This window comes from Bubalus kerabau, chromosome 14 (genome assembly GCF_029407905.1).
Source record: "Bubalus kerabau isolate K-KA32 ecotype Philippines breed swamp buffalo chromosome 14, PCC_UOA_SB_1v2, whole genome shotgun sequence".
NCBI classification, from domain to species: Eukaryota; Metazoa; Chordata; class Mammalia; order Artiodactyla; family Bovidae; genus Bubalus; species Bubalus kerabau.
Window position 1 is genome coordinate 57,224,756 of NC_073637.1, and position 14,641 is coordinate 57,239,396.

The window sequence follows — 14,641 nt, forward strand, 5'->3', positions numbered from 1 at the left end:
TTACACCAGGATTTGAAACAAAAACAAAAAGCAAAGGTCTTTGATTAGCTAAGACCATTATGGCAAAGCTTTATATATTAAAGCTCCAAGTGTTTTATTCTTGCCAATTATTCTCTCTTTTATACACAGTGGTACCAGTTCTGGTTATTTAATTTTCTGTATTAAAAATAGAATATTAAGAAGCAGAGAGAACTTTGGGTAACAGTTGAAAGCAGGTTCACAGGCAAAGGTTAAACCACAATCTGACATCCAAGAGGAGCAAGAGGGGTCATTTAGTATAGACTTTAACACATCTCCGTGGTTTTTACAATCCCCAGGACCCACTATACTAGTTTTTCTAAATAGGAAATACTATTTTACGGTTTAATTCACTCCATGTGGATTCACTTACACATATACACACACAAACACACACAGTTATTGAAACAAAAGTTTAAGAAATATTTAACTTTAAAAAAACACGCTTACCCATATGAATATGGTACACTCTGATATTTTCTATTCTATTTTATTAAAAACATTCTGGTGGCAACACAATACATAATTTTATAACCACAAATGGATAATAACACTCAATTTAATAAATTTAGCACTACACTCTGAATTTGAAACATGATACAACTGTGGATGTTCATAATCATGAATCCTGATTAAATTAACCTCACAGAACCATTTCATAGGCAGAGTCTTAGAAACAGATTTTCAGAAATTTACCTTGAATAAGCAACATTTTCAGGATAGGGGTATTTTGATCCAGCAAAATTGTCTGTCCTTTTGTAATAACAACTAGGGAGCCTTCCTCTGGGGGAGATTTTCCTCCCCATGAGGAGTTGGAGGACCAAGTGTCCACGTACAGGAAGTCAGCATTAGCCTGTAACAGAACACAAGAGACTTTAAAAATTTAATTCAGAGATTTCATCATTTAATTTCTCAAAATGAAGAAATCTGACAACGAACATCTTAATTAACAATAAAGTATAACCTACTTTAAATACATTAGAGCTGCCAGTTGATTTCATTTCACAATAATAAAAAACTTAAAAAAATCTATTACCAATTACCTGCAAACCAGAATAATCAGAAGTCTGAAATTATAAACATTTTAGTAATAAGTAAAAAAAAAAACCTACTTTAAATTTTTTATAGTCACACCTTAGTTATTTTTTGGAGAAATTAACAAAGTAAAAAGTCCATTACTAGTGACTTCACTTCCCATAAGGCTAGTTTTTCTACTGCTGAGACTACTCTATGCGACAGCACTGTTACCCGTTTGGCCAGGCCGGTGCTTCTGATGCTGACGTGGACTGGAGCCCACCCTGAAGGAGAGTGGGCATTTGTCATGCAGATGACACAGGTCTTGTTGGAATACTCAACATCACACGTGGCTTCAGCTACGGTAACGAGAACATCCTCTACATTTTCACTGTAAAGTAAAAAGGAGGAAAACAAAACATTGATGTTTTTCTCAAATTTCTAGGTCACACTGACAAACCCTATTATTTGTATTATTGTAAAAATAATGATCTTACCCCATGAGCTATCAAAGTGCAGACTGACACTTTTTTGAGCAGTAAAACTTTAAAATATTTGTTGAGAAAAAAGTAAACAAAGAGATTAAGAGGTTGGTAAATAAAACTATATAAACTAGCAAGTTCTGCAGCACTGGAGGAAAAATGCTTGGGTTCAAATTACTGAGAGATTCTACATTCTTCTCCAAAATGGCACTTCAATAAGAGACTTTCTGTGATCATTTTGTCTAGCTGACATTTTTGCCATATTCATAGACTTTGGGATTTAACCACTGTGTAAAAATCCAAGTCCAATGTAGTTATAAGTATGTGAGGAATTAGCTTTGCCTGCTATGATTTAAATGATCTGGGGTTTTGAAGTCAGCCTAACTACTTGAAGGATGATGGTAGTGCAGTACATAAGCTTGAGCCAAAATAATGAACATGTTTAGGAAGAAGGGATCTAAATAGTTACAATGAAATGGATCTGGTGGTTTAAGAGACGTTTCATTCGACCAATGAAGCAGATGATGGTTGGAAATGAGATTTGGCGGAAAGCATAACAGGAAAGTGATTTATACTTGTGATGTTACTAGGATATGGGGAAAATCAGTATCTTCTTTAATTTTAGTTTTCTAACCATAAAATGGGGTTTAAAAATATCTAAGAAGGTAAGCCAGGAAGATTCTATAGAGTAGAAAGGTTTGTGATACAGAGTATGCAGTCAGTAAACAGTAGTGTGGCTTTTCAGCGGATGGGCACACATTGTAAGTGCTCAGTTGCTCAGTCGTGTCTGACTCTTTGCAACCCCATGGACCGTAGCCCGCCAGGCTGGAATTTCCATTTCCTCCTCATTCCAACCCAGGGATCAAACCCATGTCTCTTGCAGCTCCTGCAGTGGCAGGTGGGTTATTTACTGCTGCGCCACCTGGGAAACCCAGCTACACATTGTTGTTGTTGTTGTTTAGTCACGAAATCGTGTCTGACTATTTTGCAACTCCATGGACTGTGTCCTCCAGGCTCCTCTGTCCATGGGATTTCAGGGAAGAATACTGCAGTGGGTTGCCCTTTCCTTCTCCGGGTACACATTATTTGACTATATTTAAACACTGTCCTGGCACATGAGAAAGCATGTGTAATGGCTTGAGTCTGGAAAGACGCACTCCTGTATGTGTAATGTGAAGACAGTACCTGAAGCCTGATCCCAAGACTGTAAGTCTGGTGCCCCCTGCTGTACTGCCTCTCTTGGGAGCTATTTTGGTGATGAACGGCGTCATTGACATGTTGTATGTAAAAGGAGCCGTGGACTGAGAGGAATCCTTCCCGTTGACCACACTCACTTCACAGGCTTGCTCGGGTCCCCTCCCTGTGATAGGAGGACATCAAACTGAGTTCAGTTCTGCCATCAGGCCCTTACTCATGTCCAAAACCCCCAAATATTTTCAATAACACCTTCCTTACCCAAAGTCACTTTCACTGGCTATACGTGAGTTAATAAGAATGTCTAGCAATAGTCAAAAACCTCACAAAATAAATGCACATTATCACCAGAGGGAAAACCCTTAGGTTCTTCCTCAGAGCCTCTTACTATAGATGATTCTACAAACCTGCCTGTTCAGTTTTCCAGTCCTAGAGGATTCAACACTGCAAATTAGAGAGGAAGGAACAAAGAACCACTCACAGCAGGTGCGCTGACAATGGCAAGGAGTGGCAGTTAAAAGCAAGGTGAGAGACAGAAAAACTACAGAAATGCAATCCAAAAATGTTGAAAAAAGAAGCAGAGCTCGTGTTAAGGCAAACAAATCTTGACAGGTCTTGATAGCATTGCTGCATTAAAAAAAAAAAAAAAAAAATCAGAATACCAACTCTGATGTTAAAATGATAAACAAGCCCAGTCACAAAATGTTACATTTTCCTAAATATTCTTTAAGAAATCAGAAGAAGCAAAAATGTTTAGAAAAGCTTCATCAAATTTTGTTAATGCTTTAAAAAAATGTTTATATATAAACCATATCCCTTATTCATCTATATTATTCTCTTTGGTTCTTCTTAAATTTTGCTAGATAATTAGAGTTTATTGTGTACTTAAGATATCCGATATTTAAACTCCACAATAACCCATCGAATTAGGGTTAATATTATCTCCTTTCAATAGCTGGACAAATTGAAGCAGAAAGGAGTTGAGTCACTTAGCTGAGATGACAATGGTAGAATGAATTCAGGGGCTCCTTAAAGGGCGGGCTTTTAACCATTAAATAAAAATAAGTAAGAGTGGACTTCCCTGGTGGTCCACTGGTTAATAATCCACTTGTCAATGCAGGAGACATGGGTTGGGGCCCTGGTCTGGGAAGATTCCACGCACTGCAGGAAAACTAAACCCATGGACCACAACTACTGAGCCCGTGTGCTCCTACAGCCTGTGCTCACAGCAAGAGAAACCACCGCAATGAGAAGCCTGCACGTCGCAAGGAAGAGCAGCCCCTGCTGGTCCCAACTAGCGAATGCCTGTGCAAAAAGCAACAAAGGCCCAGTGCAGCCAAAAGTAAATAAATAATAAAAATTTAAAATATAAATAAGAGTAATAATAATAGCAAGCCACGGATCATGTTTTGGATATCATTTTATCCACTTTACACACATTGGCTTATCAAGCCTCACAATAAGTAGGCTAATTATTTTCCTTTTACAGAGGAGGGAACCAAGGCACGGAGAGGTTGAATAACTTGCTCAGAAACACAGCCTGGGTTGGCATCTTGGCAATGAATTATCAGAATTCACTTCCTTAATAACCATTATAATATATATATACATATATACTATATATATGGTATACTGTACCATATACAGTATCCTAACTTTAAGGAAAGCTAATACTCCAATAGGTACTAAAAACTTGTTTTCCATTTGGTATGCTCCTTATGTAATAAACCAAAAAACTGAAGTTTGTTACAAACAATTCAGTTTAACTCAGATATCATGAATCTTGGAAAATACACAAGGGTAGAAAACAAAATTCTGAAGAAACTGCTGAAAATCAGGAAATCCATAAAGTTAATTCAGTTGCCCTAATGAACACTAAACCTTGAGAAAAAAGAATCTCAGACTGATCTCTATAAAATGAAACAGTTCTCAAAGACTGCCATTCTTTTTCTGACTGTTCGTGCATGCTAAGCTCAGTCATGTCTGACTCTGTGCGACTCTATGGACTGTAACCTGCCAGGCTCCTCTGTCCATAGGATTCTCCAGGCAAGAATACTGGAGTGCGTTGCCATGCTCTCCTCCAGGGGACTACTTACCATTACCTGGTGGAATGTCACATAATAATGTTGTGCGATTAGAGTTCAGTTTGTCCACTGCACATTTTGAGCCACACACTAACACAACTGAATTTTGTGGATTAAACCCAGTGCCTGTCAAGGTCATGGTTTGACCACCACCGAAGCTCCCTAGTGAAGGCATGTAAGAAGGAAAGACAAAGTTAATGAAAAGAAAACCTCATCTGTACATATATTTAATACCTGAAATGGAAGCTAATTTCATTAAATGAAAAGATTCTTAGAACTGAAAATTTTTATATTATTGCAGCAGAATCTCTTTTGATTGTAGTGTTTTAAACCCCTCACTGAGTAAATGTCACATTTAGTCATTTATTTAAACTACTTCTAGGAATTTAAATTTTATTTAATAGAAATGTCACAAAGAATTTGAGTAGTCAAAACGCAAATGTAAAATTACTATTTTAGTTAAAAGCACATTGATTATAATTTCTTAAGGTTTTTAACCACTAAAATAATTTTCAAACAGAAAAAGATATTTATTTATGTAGACATAATTATATGTCAGTGATATTTAAACATTTTTTTAAACATTTCCACATACAATCTACATATTTTCAATAGTATTAAAACTTAAATATATTCTACAGCATGAAGAGAAATATAAGCATTAAACAAATATTTTGAAACTATGGATACCTTTGCATGCTTCTTGGTGCATAAACAAAAATATTTTAATGTGCTACAGGAACTATATATTTTAGCAGGGTTGGAAGAATATGTTTCTTTCTAAATAAGTGTTTACTGAAACAATGTAAAATATTTCTAGGCTCTGGCACATTTATGCTTACCTTGGCTTGGATGAATACTGTCAATAGTAAGTGGGTACTTAAATACAACTGCAGACATGGCAAAGCCTTTTGTTTTATGATGCATCGTGACAGGAAAAGTGCCACCAGCATGATCTCCAACAATGCACTGCAATACAGTATCATTGACCATGGTCACATTACACTGCGTGTCACTTATCATCACCGAAATTTCCAAGATGTCAGTACCAAAATTAGATCCAGTGATCCGAATTTCAGTTTCAGGAGGACCTTAAAAAGAAAGGCAGTCCATTATCTATCCTATACATATACATACCTAAACTCTAATACTTAGATATGCATTTAAAGATATACCTATTCACCTACATAAACAAAATTATATCTAGTATTTTAAAACTAACTGTTCATCGCAGCACTGTTTATAATAGCCAGGACATGGAAGCAACCTAGATGTCCATCAGCAGATGAATGGATAAGAAAGCTATGGTACATATACACAATGGAGTATTACTCAGCCATTAAAAAGAATACATTTGAATCAGTTCTAATGAGGTGGATGAAACTGGAGCCTATTATACAGAGTGAACTAAGCCAGAAAGAAAAACACCAATACAGTATACTAACGCATATATATGGAATTTAGAAAGATGGTAACAATAACCCTGTGTACGAGACAGCAAAAGAGACACTGATGTATAGAATAGTCTTATGGACTCTGTGGGAGAGGGAGAGGGTGGGAAGATTTGGGAGAATGGCATTGAAACATGTAAAATATCATGTATGAAACGAGTTGCCAGTCCAGGTTCGATGCACGATACTGGATGCTTGGGGCTAGTGCACTGGGACGACCCAGAGGGATGGTATGGGGAGGGAGGAGGGAGGAGGGTTCAGGATGGGGAACACATGTATACCTGTGGCAGATTCATTTTGATATTTGACAAAACTAATACAATTTTGTAAAATTTAAAAATAAAATAAAATAAAAAAAAACTAATTGTTAATATAAACAATACATGTCATACACATTTTGGCTATAATCTCATTGCAGTTTTTGGTATCTTAACTGTAAGATATTTATAACAATGTTTATTATTTTCCAGTGCATCTGTCCATTCTACAGATGGAAGTTATAAGTTACTCGTAATTCAGGTTAATGGAAAAGAGAGAATAAAATAGACAAGATCTAGAGTTAGGAAGGAAGGACGAATGCCTGAAAGATGAAATGAATGCCTAAGCAGTGGGTGGTGGGTTAGAGTATATTTCACGGATGAAACTTATTTTGTAAAACTTTTGGTACTTTCTTGATATTTGCAACCTTTCTGAGGAATGAACTATTTTTTCTCCACTCAGATATTTTCAATATACATGACTTGATAAACAAATCATGATATATAAATAATTAGGTGTACGATAATCAACACAGAAATAAGGAATTAAAGACATAGATGAATGTTGATGTTAATGCCTTGAAAAAATGAAACTGGAATAAAGTATTTCAATCGTTCTGTTTCCTTCCTTCCTTCTTTTGACAAAAAGCATTGAGGGCATTACACACATGGAATTTTTCGCAGGTCATCCAAACACATACTTATATACCGATACAATAAGTGAATAGATATTAATCAACATAACCTGTTACAAATGCAGAATCAGCAAGTAGTAGTTGGTTTTTAATTCAACTAGTGATAGTAAAAATAACCATATAATTGACCATAGTAAGCATCACTGAAATGTAAGTTGTCATTTTAAAGACCATAGATATTAATGAGATCTTTCATGTTGAGAATAGTTTTAGGATATAAGATTTTAAAATGTTTTAAGGTCTTAAAGTTTTAATCTTGTCTAGTATTTGCACTTTTCAAATGGAAGCATTATTCTAAGAACGATCTATACCTTGTGTCTCTTCAGTAAACAAAATAGCTCAGTTCTCACTTGTCTACAAGTCTCTTCTATCTTCAGATATGCTGCTTTCAAAAATACATTCAAAGTGAGATGAGACAGAAATGGTTCATGGAAATAAGGAGCATATGTCAATATCTAGTTCTTCATTTCCAATGATTACAAATATATGGGGGAGATGGACAGGGAGGCCTGGCATCCTGTGATTCATGGGGTTGCAAAGTAGTCAGACATGACTGAGCGACTGAACTGAACTGATGCCATTGTTATTGCTAATATTTACTTTTTAAAATTCTAAATGAGAAAACTTAATGTCTAACAAAAAATTTCAATAGCAAGCTTCTTGAAAGCAGAGAATATATCTTACCCATGACACTGTAAACTAACAAAAACTTTTTTTAAAAGGCCAACATTTAATAAGTTCTTTATTAAAGGAACTTCTAAGTTGCATTATATGAATGAACTTCTATAACCTTATGAGAAAGGTATCTGCATGTATAAGGAATCTGATATTTTAAGAAATGTATCCAAAGTTTTGCCACTGAAAAGTAGAACAGAGAAGATGTGAACCCAGGTATCTAGGCCATGTTCTCAGCCACGAGACTATAGCTGCCTCTCCAGAATTCATTACATGGATCATAAGCATTCCAACAGCTTGAAGATGATCAGAAACAGCACAGCACAGTGACAAAGGATCAAGAAGTCACTCCATTGATTCTTAGCTTAGAAAAACAACTCACACCAAATAATTAAGTAAATATTGTTTTATAATATTTTTTCCATCTGAATGGGCCAATTACTCCCTTAAGAAGAATTTTGTTGTGTTAATAATCAACTGAAGTTTCATGGAAACAAAAGAACGACTACTTATGAATTTTAACAGGTATTTTCTGTGCCGTATCAACACCAATGACACAAACTAATGACCAATTTTATCCATCGATATCCAGCTATTTCTTCCTCATTTCAAAATTAGTTCAAGTTCATGGAGATTTTGTTTTAAAATAGAAGTGGGAATTTCACTACAATTATGATCTCAAGAATGTACAAAAATAATCACAAAATAGACACTATGTGCTGTGCTTAGTTGCTCAGCTGTGTATGATTCTTTGTGACCCCATAGGTTCCTCTATCCATGGGGATTCTCCAGGCAAAAATACTGGAGTGGGTTGCCATGCCCTCCTCCAGGGGATCTTCCAGACCTGGGGATCGAACCCAGGTCTCCCACATTCCAGGCAGATTCTTTACCATCTGAGCCACCACGGAAGCCCAAGAATATACAAAAAATAATCACAAAACAGAGACTATACAGAACTCAAATCCCACATATTGATTAAGAGGTATTGTCTAAAAACAATCCTAATAATAATTTGTAAACATTATTTCAATTCTATGCTAACAAATATTACTGATCATATTATATCAAGACACCCAAAAGGCAGGTCTTGGAGTACCTGTACTTGGGACAATTCCTTTGAGAAGTGGAGTATCTTCCAAGGCATACATAAATGACAGAGGCGGGTAAGCGACTGCATTCACAGAGATCTTCACACTGACCCTTCCAGCTGTCCCTGCCGGGGTATGGCAGTGGATGTCACTGGAATTGACAGAAAGAATTTGACAAGGCTCATCCCCAACAGTGACTGTGGTGTTGCCTGGAGAGAAGCCATTTCCTGTGACCATCAGGGTAGTTCCACCCCCAGTGCTTCCGGAAGTCGGGGTGACAGATGCTACTGCGGGGCTGCTGACAGTTAGGTTTCCCAGAGCCAAGCCTTTTGTTCCCACCACCACACTAAGAGAATAAAGTCCAGCTGGAAGGGGAGTCATGAGAACAGTGATGTTCTTTTCATTCACATCGATTGCTCTGAACTGTTGGTTTCCAATGAAAACAGAAATGTCCTCCAAGACAGTGCCAAAACCTTCCCCTTCAATAAGAACTTTTTCAGATCCTTGGAGAGAGTTTGGGAAGATTCTTGTTACAAACACAGTGATACTTTCTGAGTAGGAAAAGCTGCAGTTCCCCTGACACTGAGCAGGCACCCCGTGGATTAGGAGATTTACTTTCACAAGCTGTTGGGGTGCAGGAGATGTTTCACATTCAATGGCTGTATAATTCACTGACAGAACTTTACATGGAAAATGACCCATCAGGACTTGTGCACCAGCAGAAGAAACTGCAAATCCGGAGCCTTTTATGGTCACTTTGGTCATTCCTGTAGTTGACCCTGCATTTGGTGATATCATGTCGATGTTTGGCAAAAGTACAAACCGCCTATCAAATTCACTGGACAGTGTGTTGATGGCAGTGCCCAGGTTGTAGACAGTTACTGAGACAATTTCCCTGATGCCAACATCCATTGAGTTTTGAGGGTCAACACGACACACAATGGAATTGTTACTACTTTCTTCTACAACACAGGGATAGCTACCAATTTTAACCTGAAAGTAAAGTGAACAGATGAACAAGTCAATACATTACTCTAGCATGAACTTAAATTTTGCATTCACAATGACTAAATTTGAAAAATTGATCATGTGAAAACTTTTTATTCATAAAATTAATTTGGGAGACTGATTAAGGTATATTTTGGATTGACCTTAACACTAAACTATGAGGACTTCCCTGGTGGTCCAGTGGCTGGAACTCCAGGCTCCCAGTGCAGGGGGCCTGGGTTCGATCCCTGGTTGGGAAACTAGATCCCACATGCCACAACTAAGACTCAGAGCAGCCAAATAAATAAATAAATATTTTTTAAAAACCTAAACTATGATCATACACAAACATTCGTAGCTACATTATTGATAATAGCCAAAAAAGGTGAAAAGAACCCAAATATCCATGAGCAAATGGGTGGATAAATAAACTGTATACCTTATGCAATGAAATATTATTCAGCCGAAAAAGAAATGAAATACTGCTACATGGTACATCGTGGATGAACCTTGAAAACGCTATGCTTAGTGAATACAGCTAGTCACAAATGACCACATAGTCTATGATTCTATTTATAAGAATATTCACAAGAGGCAAATCCACAGAGACAGAAGGATTCATGGTTATCTAGGGAGGGCTAGAGGTATGGAGGGGTTGTGGATAATATCTAAGGGTCATGGGGTTCCTTTTTGGAGTAATGAAAATATTCTAAAATTGACCACAGTAATGGATACACAACTCTGTGAATATACTAAAAGCTTCTGAATTTTGCACATTAAATAAATGCATTGTATGGTATATGAATTATATCACAATTGAGCTGCTATAAATTAAACTATGAGGTTATGGATGAAACATCTTCCTTGTATGCATATACAGAAGTAAAAAGAAGATCTTTATAGTCTTACCTTATTAGCACATGTGAGATTACTGAAGCCACGTCCAGTAATTGTTATCAATTCATTTAATGTTCCGACGGATGGACTAATGTGGCTTATAGATGGGGAAAGACAACTTGAAAGCTCAAAGAGCAATCTCTCTGAATTTTCAACCCTGGTACTGTTCAGGGCACACAGGGGTTCTCTTGCTTGGCAGCCTGCCATAGAGCTTCCCAAGTGCAAACTCACGGGTCTGCCTTTAAACAAAAGAACTGCTTGTAAGTCATGGATAAAATTCTAAAACAAGAACTGTTTTCAGGCTATATTACTCTATTTTGATGATGGTGGTTTATAGTCTGGTAAATCCTTTTATTTTTCCAAACGACAAGAGGAGCCCCAGGCACTGCAAAGTTAAAAGATCTGGACAAAGATGATATGGTTAAGAGTGAATATAAGATTAATTTTTCAATTTCTCTAAGGCCAAATCCTATGGGGAAAATAAAATAACAACATTATCTCACATTTTAATATATTTTCAGACACTCACAGAGTATCAGAACTTTTTCACATTACATCTCATTTGAGGCACATGAGGATTCTGTAGACTGGCAGGACAGTATTAACATGATCCTCATTTTATAGAATAAATGCTAGCCTCAGAGCAGTCCCGACACATTCAAGGTCATGCGGCTAGTAAGAGACAGAGCTAGTCATCTGGCTCCTACTTCAGAAAGACTGCATACACCCTGGGTTTCCATCTTTAACTGAAGTGACAGGGTTTCCACCTTTAACCTTCTTACCCTGAGCATATGTGGCTTCAGTGCCCCCCACAAACAGGTGCAGGGGAATGTGACTGGTTTCAGCTGGGAAAACATTAATGACTCCTTGGAGAAAAATGGAGCGCGCCTCATCAACATACCCGCTGCTGTAATAACGGATTCCAGGTGAAGTAAACTGGTAAGAAAATGAACCTGCCATAAAATGAGATTGTACATAATAAATACAAGCAATTAATGCATCTTTGAAAATAAATTTGAAATGATCCTTCAAACTCACATACAGATGACAGGTTTTCAAGCATATGATATTTCAACAGAAGTAGTAAGGAAATGACTATCAAAAGACCGTAAAATGGCTATAAAAGAGCTGTCCTGTATAATGAAATTCTATTCCATGAAGGCAAGATCCAGCATTAATTTTTCTAGAAAAAACATGTGATATCTGGCATAACTTACTGACCCCTAGAGAAAAACTCAACAGGCAATGAAAAATAGTTCATGAATAAGAAGTTCAAGCTGCTACACATGAAGAACAAAATGGGCAGTCTAAAAGGCACATTGTACACTAAGTTGTCCTGGAAGACTGATTTTAGAGCTGATTTCAATCAACAGAAATTCATTACTTGCTACCAGGTTGGTATCATTAAAACACATACTTCAGTCAATCTTTGTATTTTGCTTGTTTCAATATATTTTTCTGGTTGATTATTTCAGAATGAAAAGAGATATATCTGATATCAAAACTCAACTCTGATGTACAAAATGCCTTGCAGGCATTCATTAAGAATATTTTATAAATTTGAAGTATTTTGTGATAACAATAAAATGTCAACTAAACCATATCCTGTATTTGTATATATTATTTATGCAAAAGTATTTTAAATCTAAACAAATTTCTTTTTATTATATTTGGGAAAAAGAAACATGATGCAAAATGCAGCAAAGTGGAAACATACCTGATGCAGATTTTTCTCTTCCATTGGTAAATCCTTTGCCATCATAAGTTACACTTCCAGGACTGGAGACAGAGAAAACGCTGTATCCTATTCCCCTGAGATATGGATGTGCTTGCCAAAGCCATGTCACTGTGTCTCCCACAGACACATTTAAGACTGATGGTGACCAGGCATAACCTAATCCATGTACTAGGAGCAATTAAATCATATTTTTTTTTAAAGAAAAAAGAAAAAGTAGGAAAAATTCTTAATAACTATCTTTTAAAATATTGCCTTTTTATATAGCCACTAGTGAAAAAAATTTCAGTTAACATTATAAAATTTTTATGTGTCTAACTCAAACACATAATAAAAATAAACAGAAATAATGGAAAGTGAGATAATGTGAAGCTAAGGAAAAGATAAATCACACAACTTCAAAACTGATGACTAAGAGACCATTTGCAAAAAAATAAGAGTCAATAAATAAAATTGTTCAGAAATATCACATGGGGCTATTTTTTAAAGCTATGATCAATTCTTTAAACTCAAAAATTTTCTCAGGCACTGAGGCATGCAAAATTCTACATAATTTCAATTTGGATATTTATTTAGAAACCCACAATGGGAAACAAACTATAGTAATTCAGAAGGTTCTGAATGGCAATAAAACCAAATGGCAATTCCTGAACTTGGAAATTTTAAACCTAGCCTTCTTAGACTCAAGTCTACCACTGATTCATACTACATGTGGCCCCCTATGTCAAATGGATAAATTCTACACAAACTATAAACAAATTATACAAAGAAATAACAATACTTATGCTCTGAATACTCCGAAGTATTATAAGTAAAAATCTAATTCCAAGGTAACATGCCTCCATTATTTACAACATATAAAGGCCATCTTATACCTGAATCTTCCCCATTGTTGGTAATCCTAAATACATTCCCTGTTGAATGTAGAACACATTTTATGACAGTTTGTGATGATGATGTCACATTGCAAGGGAAGGACCCTAGAAAGAATAAAGATGGGGGAAAATACATTTTCTCAAATAGTTTTTGAGAAATACAGAGACGAAGCATAAGTAATAGACAGTCAAAGCCCTAAAAAGCTCCAATTACACAGTAGGATCTTTGGTACTTTTTTCTGATAGTAATTATGTTTGAGTACTGATTACTTTTAGAACAGAGACCTCTCATTTAAAGTGTTTGATACACATTAAATATTCAGACTATTTATTGGAGATGATGAGGGACAGTGAAGCCTGGAGTGCTGCAATCCATGGGGTTGCAAAGAGTCGGACACAACTGAGTGACTGAACAACAATAACAAACTATCAAAATCAAAAACAGTTAGTTTCTTTTATACCAGCTAACCAAATACACTTAACCTTTTATACATTAATAGAAAATATGAAGCTTCCATGACTGAGAGTATTTGTGTAGTAACTCAGCACCCAGAGCGCATCCTTTAAGATGAGAAATATGATAACAGCCCTCCTGTGAGGATGAAATTATTACCTAAAAGCACAGTGTTCTCAGTTGGGATCGTGCTGAATCCAAAACCCATTATAGTGATTTCAGTTCCACCATATAAGGAGCCTTTCTGTGGAAACATGTTGGTCACTTCCAAAATATACTGTATAGAAGCACTTAACTTGTCTCTGCAAAAGAAAAATTAACGGCTATTTCAAGGAGCCTTACATGGGGTCATGTTGCTTAACTCTACTTAGGACATGATTCATTTAAGAGAAAATAATTGAATATCTAATTACCATACCTTGTTGATGCAAAACCCCAGTTTCTGACTTCGACACAGATATCATGTTTTCCAGGAGACAACTTGGGCAAAAGGCATCTAATATCTGTGAAGTTCCGGTGAAGGACCTGGCAGGATTTCCCTCCAACGTAGACCTCCATGTTTTGTGTCAGTTCATTTCCAAAGTTATAACCCTTAATCATTAAATTAACTTCTCCTATTATTTTAAAAGGAAAGAAAATTTTACAAAAAGAGCCCATGTATTATTTAGCGCAAAATTTGAATATTAAGTAAACCAACTCATCTCTTATCTTTCATTGGATTTAGGACATCCTAAC

The 14,641-nt window shown here is 36.2% G+C and overlaps 1 protein-coding gene across 1 annotated transcript in view; it reads right to left on the reverse strand.

The window, feature by feature from the left end:
• The window catches only part of PKHD1L1 (PKHD1 like 1), a 178,619-nt gene that overhangs the window by 86,882 nt on the left and 77,096 nt on the right, over window positions 1–14,641 (reverse strand). Inside the window, exons 32-43 of the mRNA XM_055546412.1 lie at window positions 14,325–14,520; window positions 14,066–14,208; window positions 13,453–13,557; window positions 12,560–12,748; window positions 11,625–11,795; window positions 10,855–11,081; window positions 8,967–9,951; window positions 5,635–5,883; window positions 4,805–4,954; window positions 2,700–2,874; window positions 1,267–1,423; window positions 715–871 (exon numbers count right to left, since the gene is read on the reverse strand). Of these exons, the coding sequence (XP_055402387.1) occupies window positions 715–871; window positions 1,267–1,423; window positions 2,700–2,874; window positions 4,805–4,954; window positions 5,635–5,883; window positions 8,967–9,951; window positions 10,855–11,081; window positions 11,625–11,795; window positions 12,560–12,748; window positions 13,453–13,557; window positions 14,066–14,208; window positions 14,325–14,520 (2,904 nt within the window). The remainder of the gene's footprint in view (window positions 1–714; window positions 872–1,266; window positions 1,424–2,699; window positions 2,875–4,804; window positions 4,955–5,634; window positions 5,884–8,966; window positions 9,952–10,854; window positions 11,082–11,624; window positions 11,796–12,559; window positions 12,749–13,452; window positions 13,558–14,065; window positions 14,209–14,324; window positions 14,521–14,641) is intronic.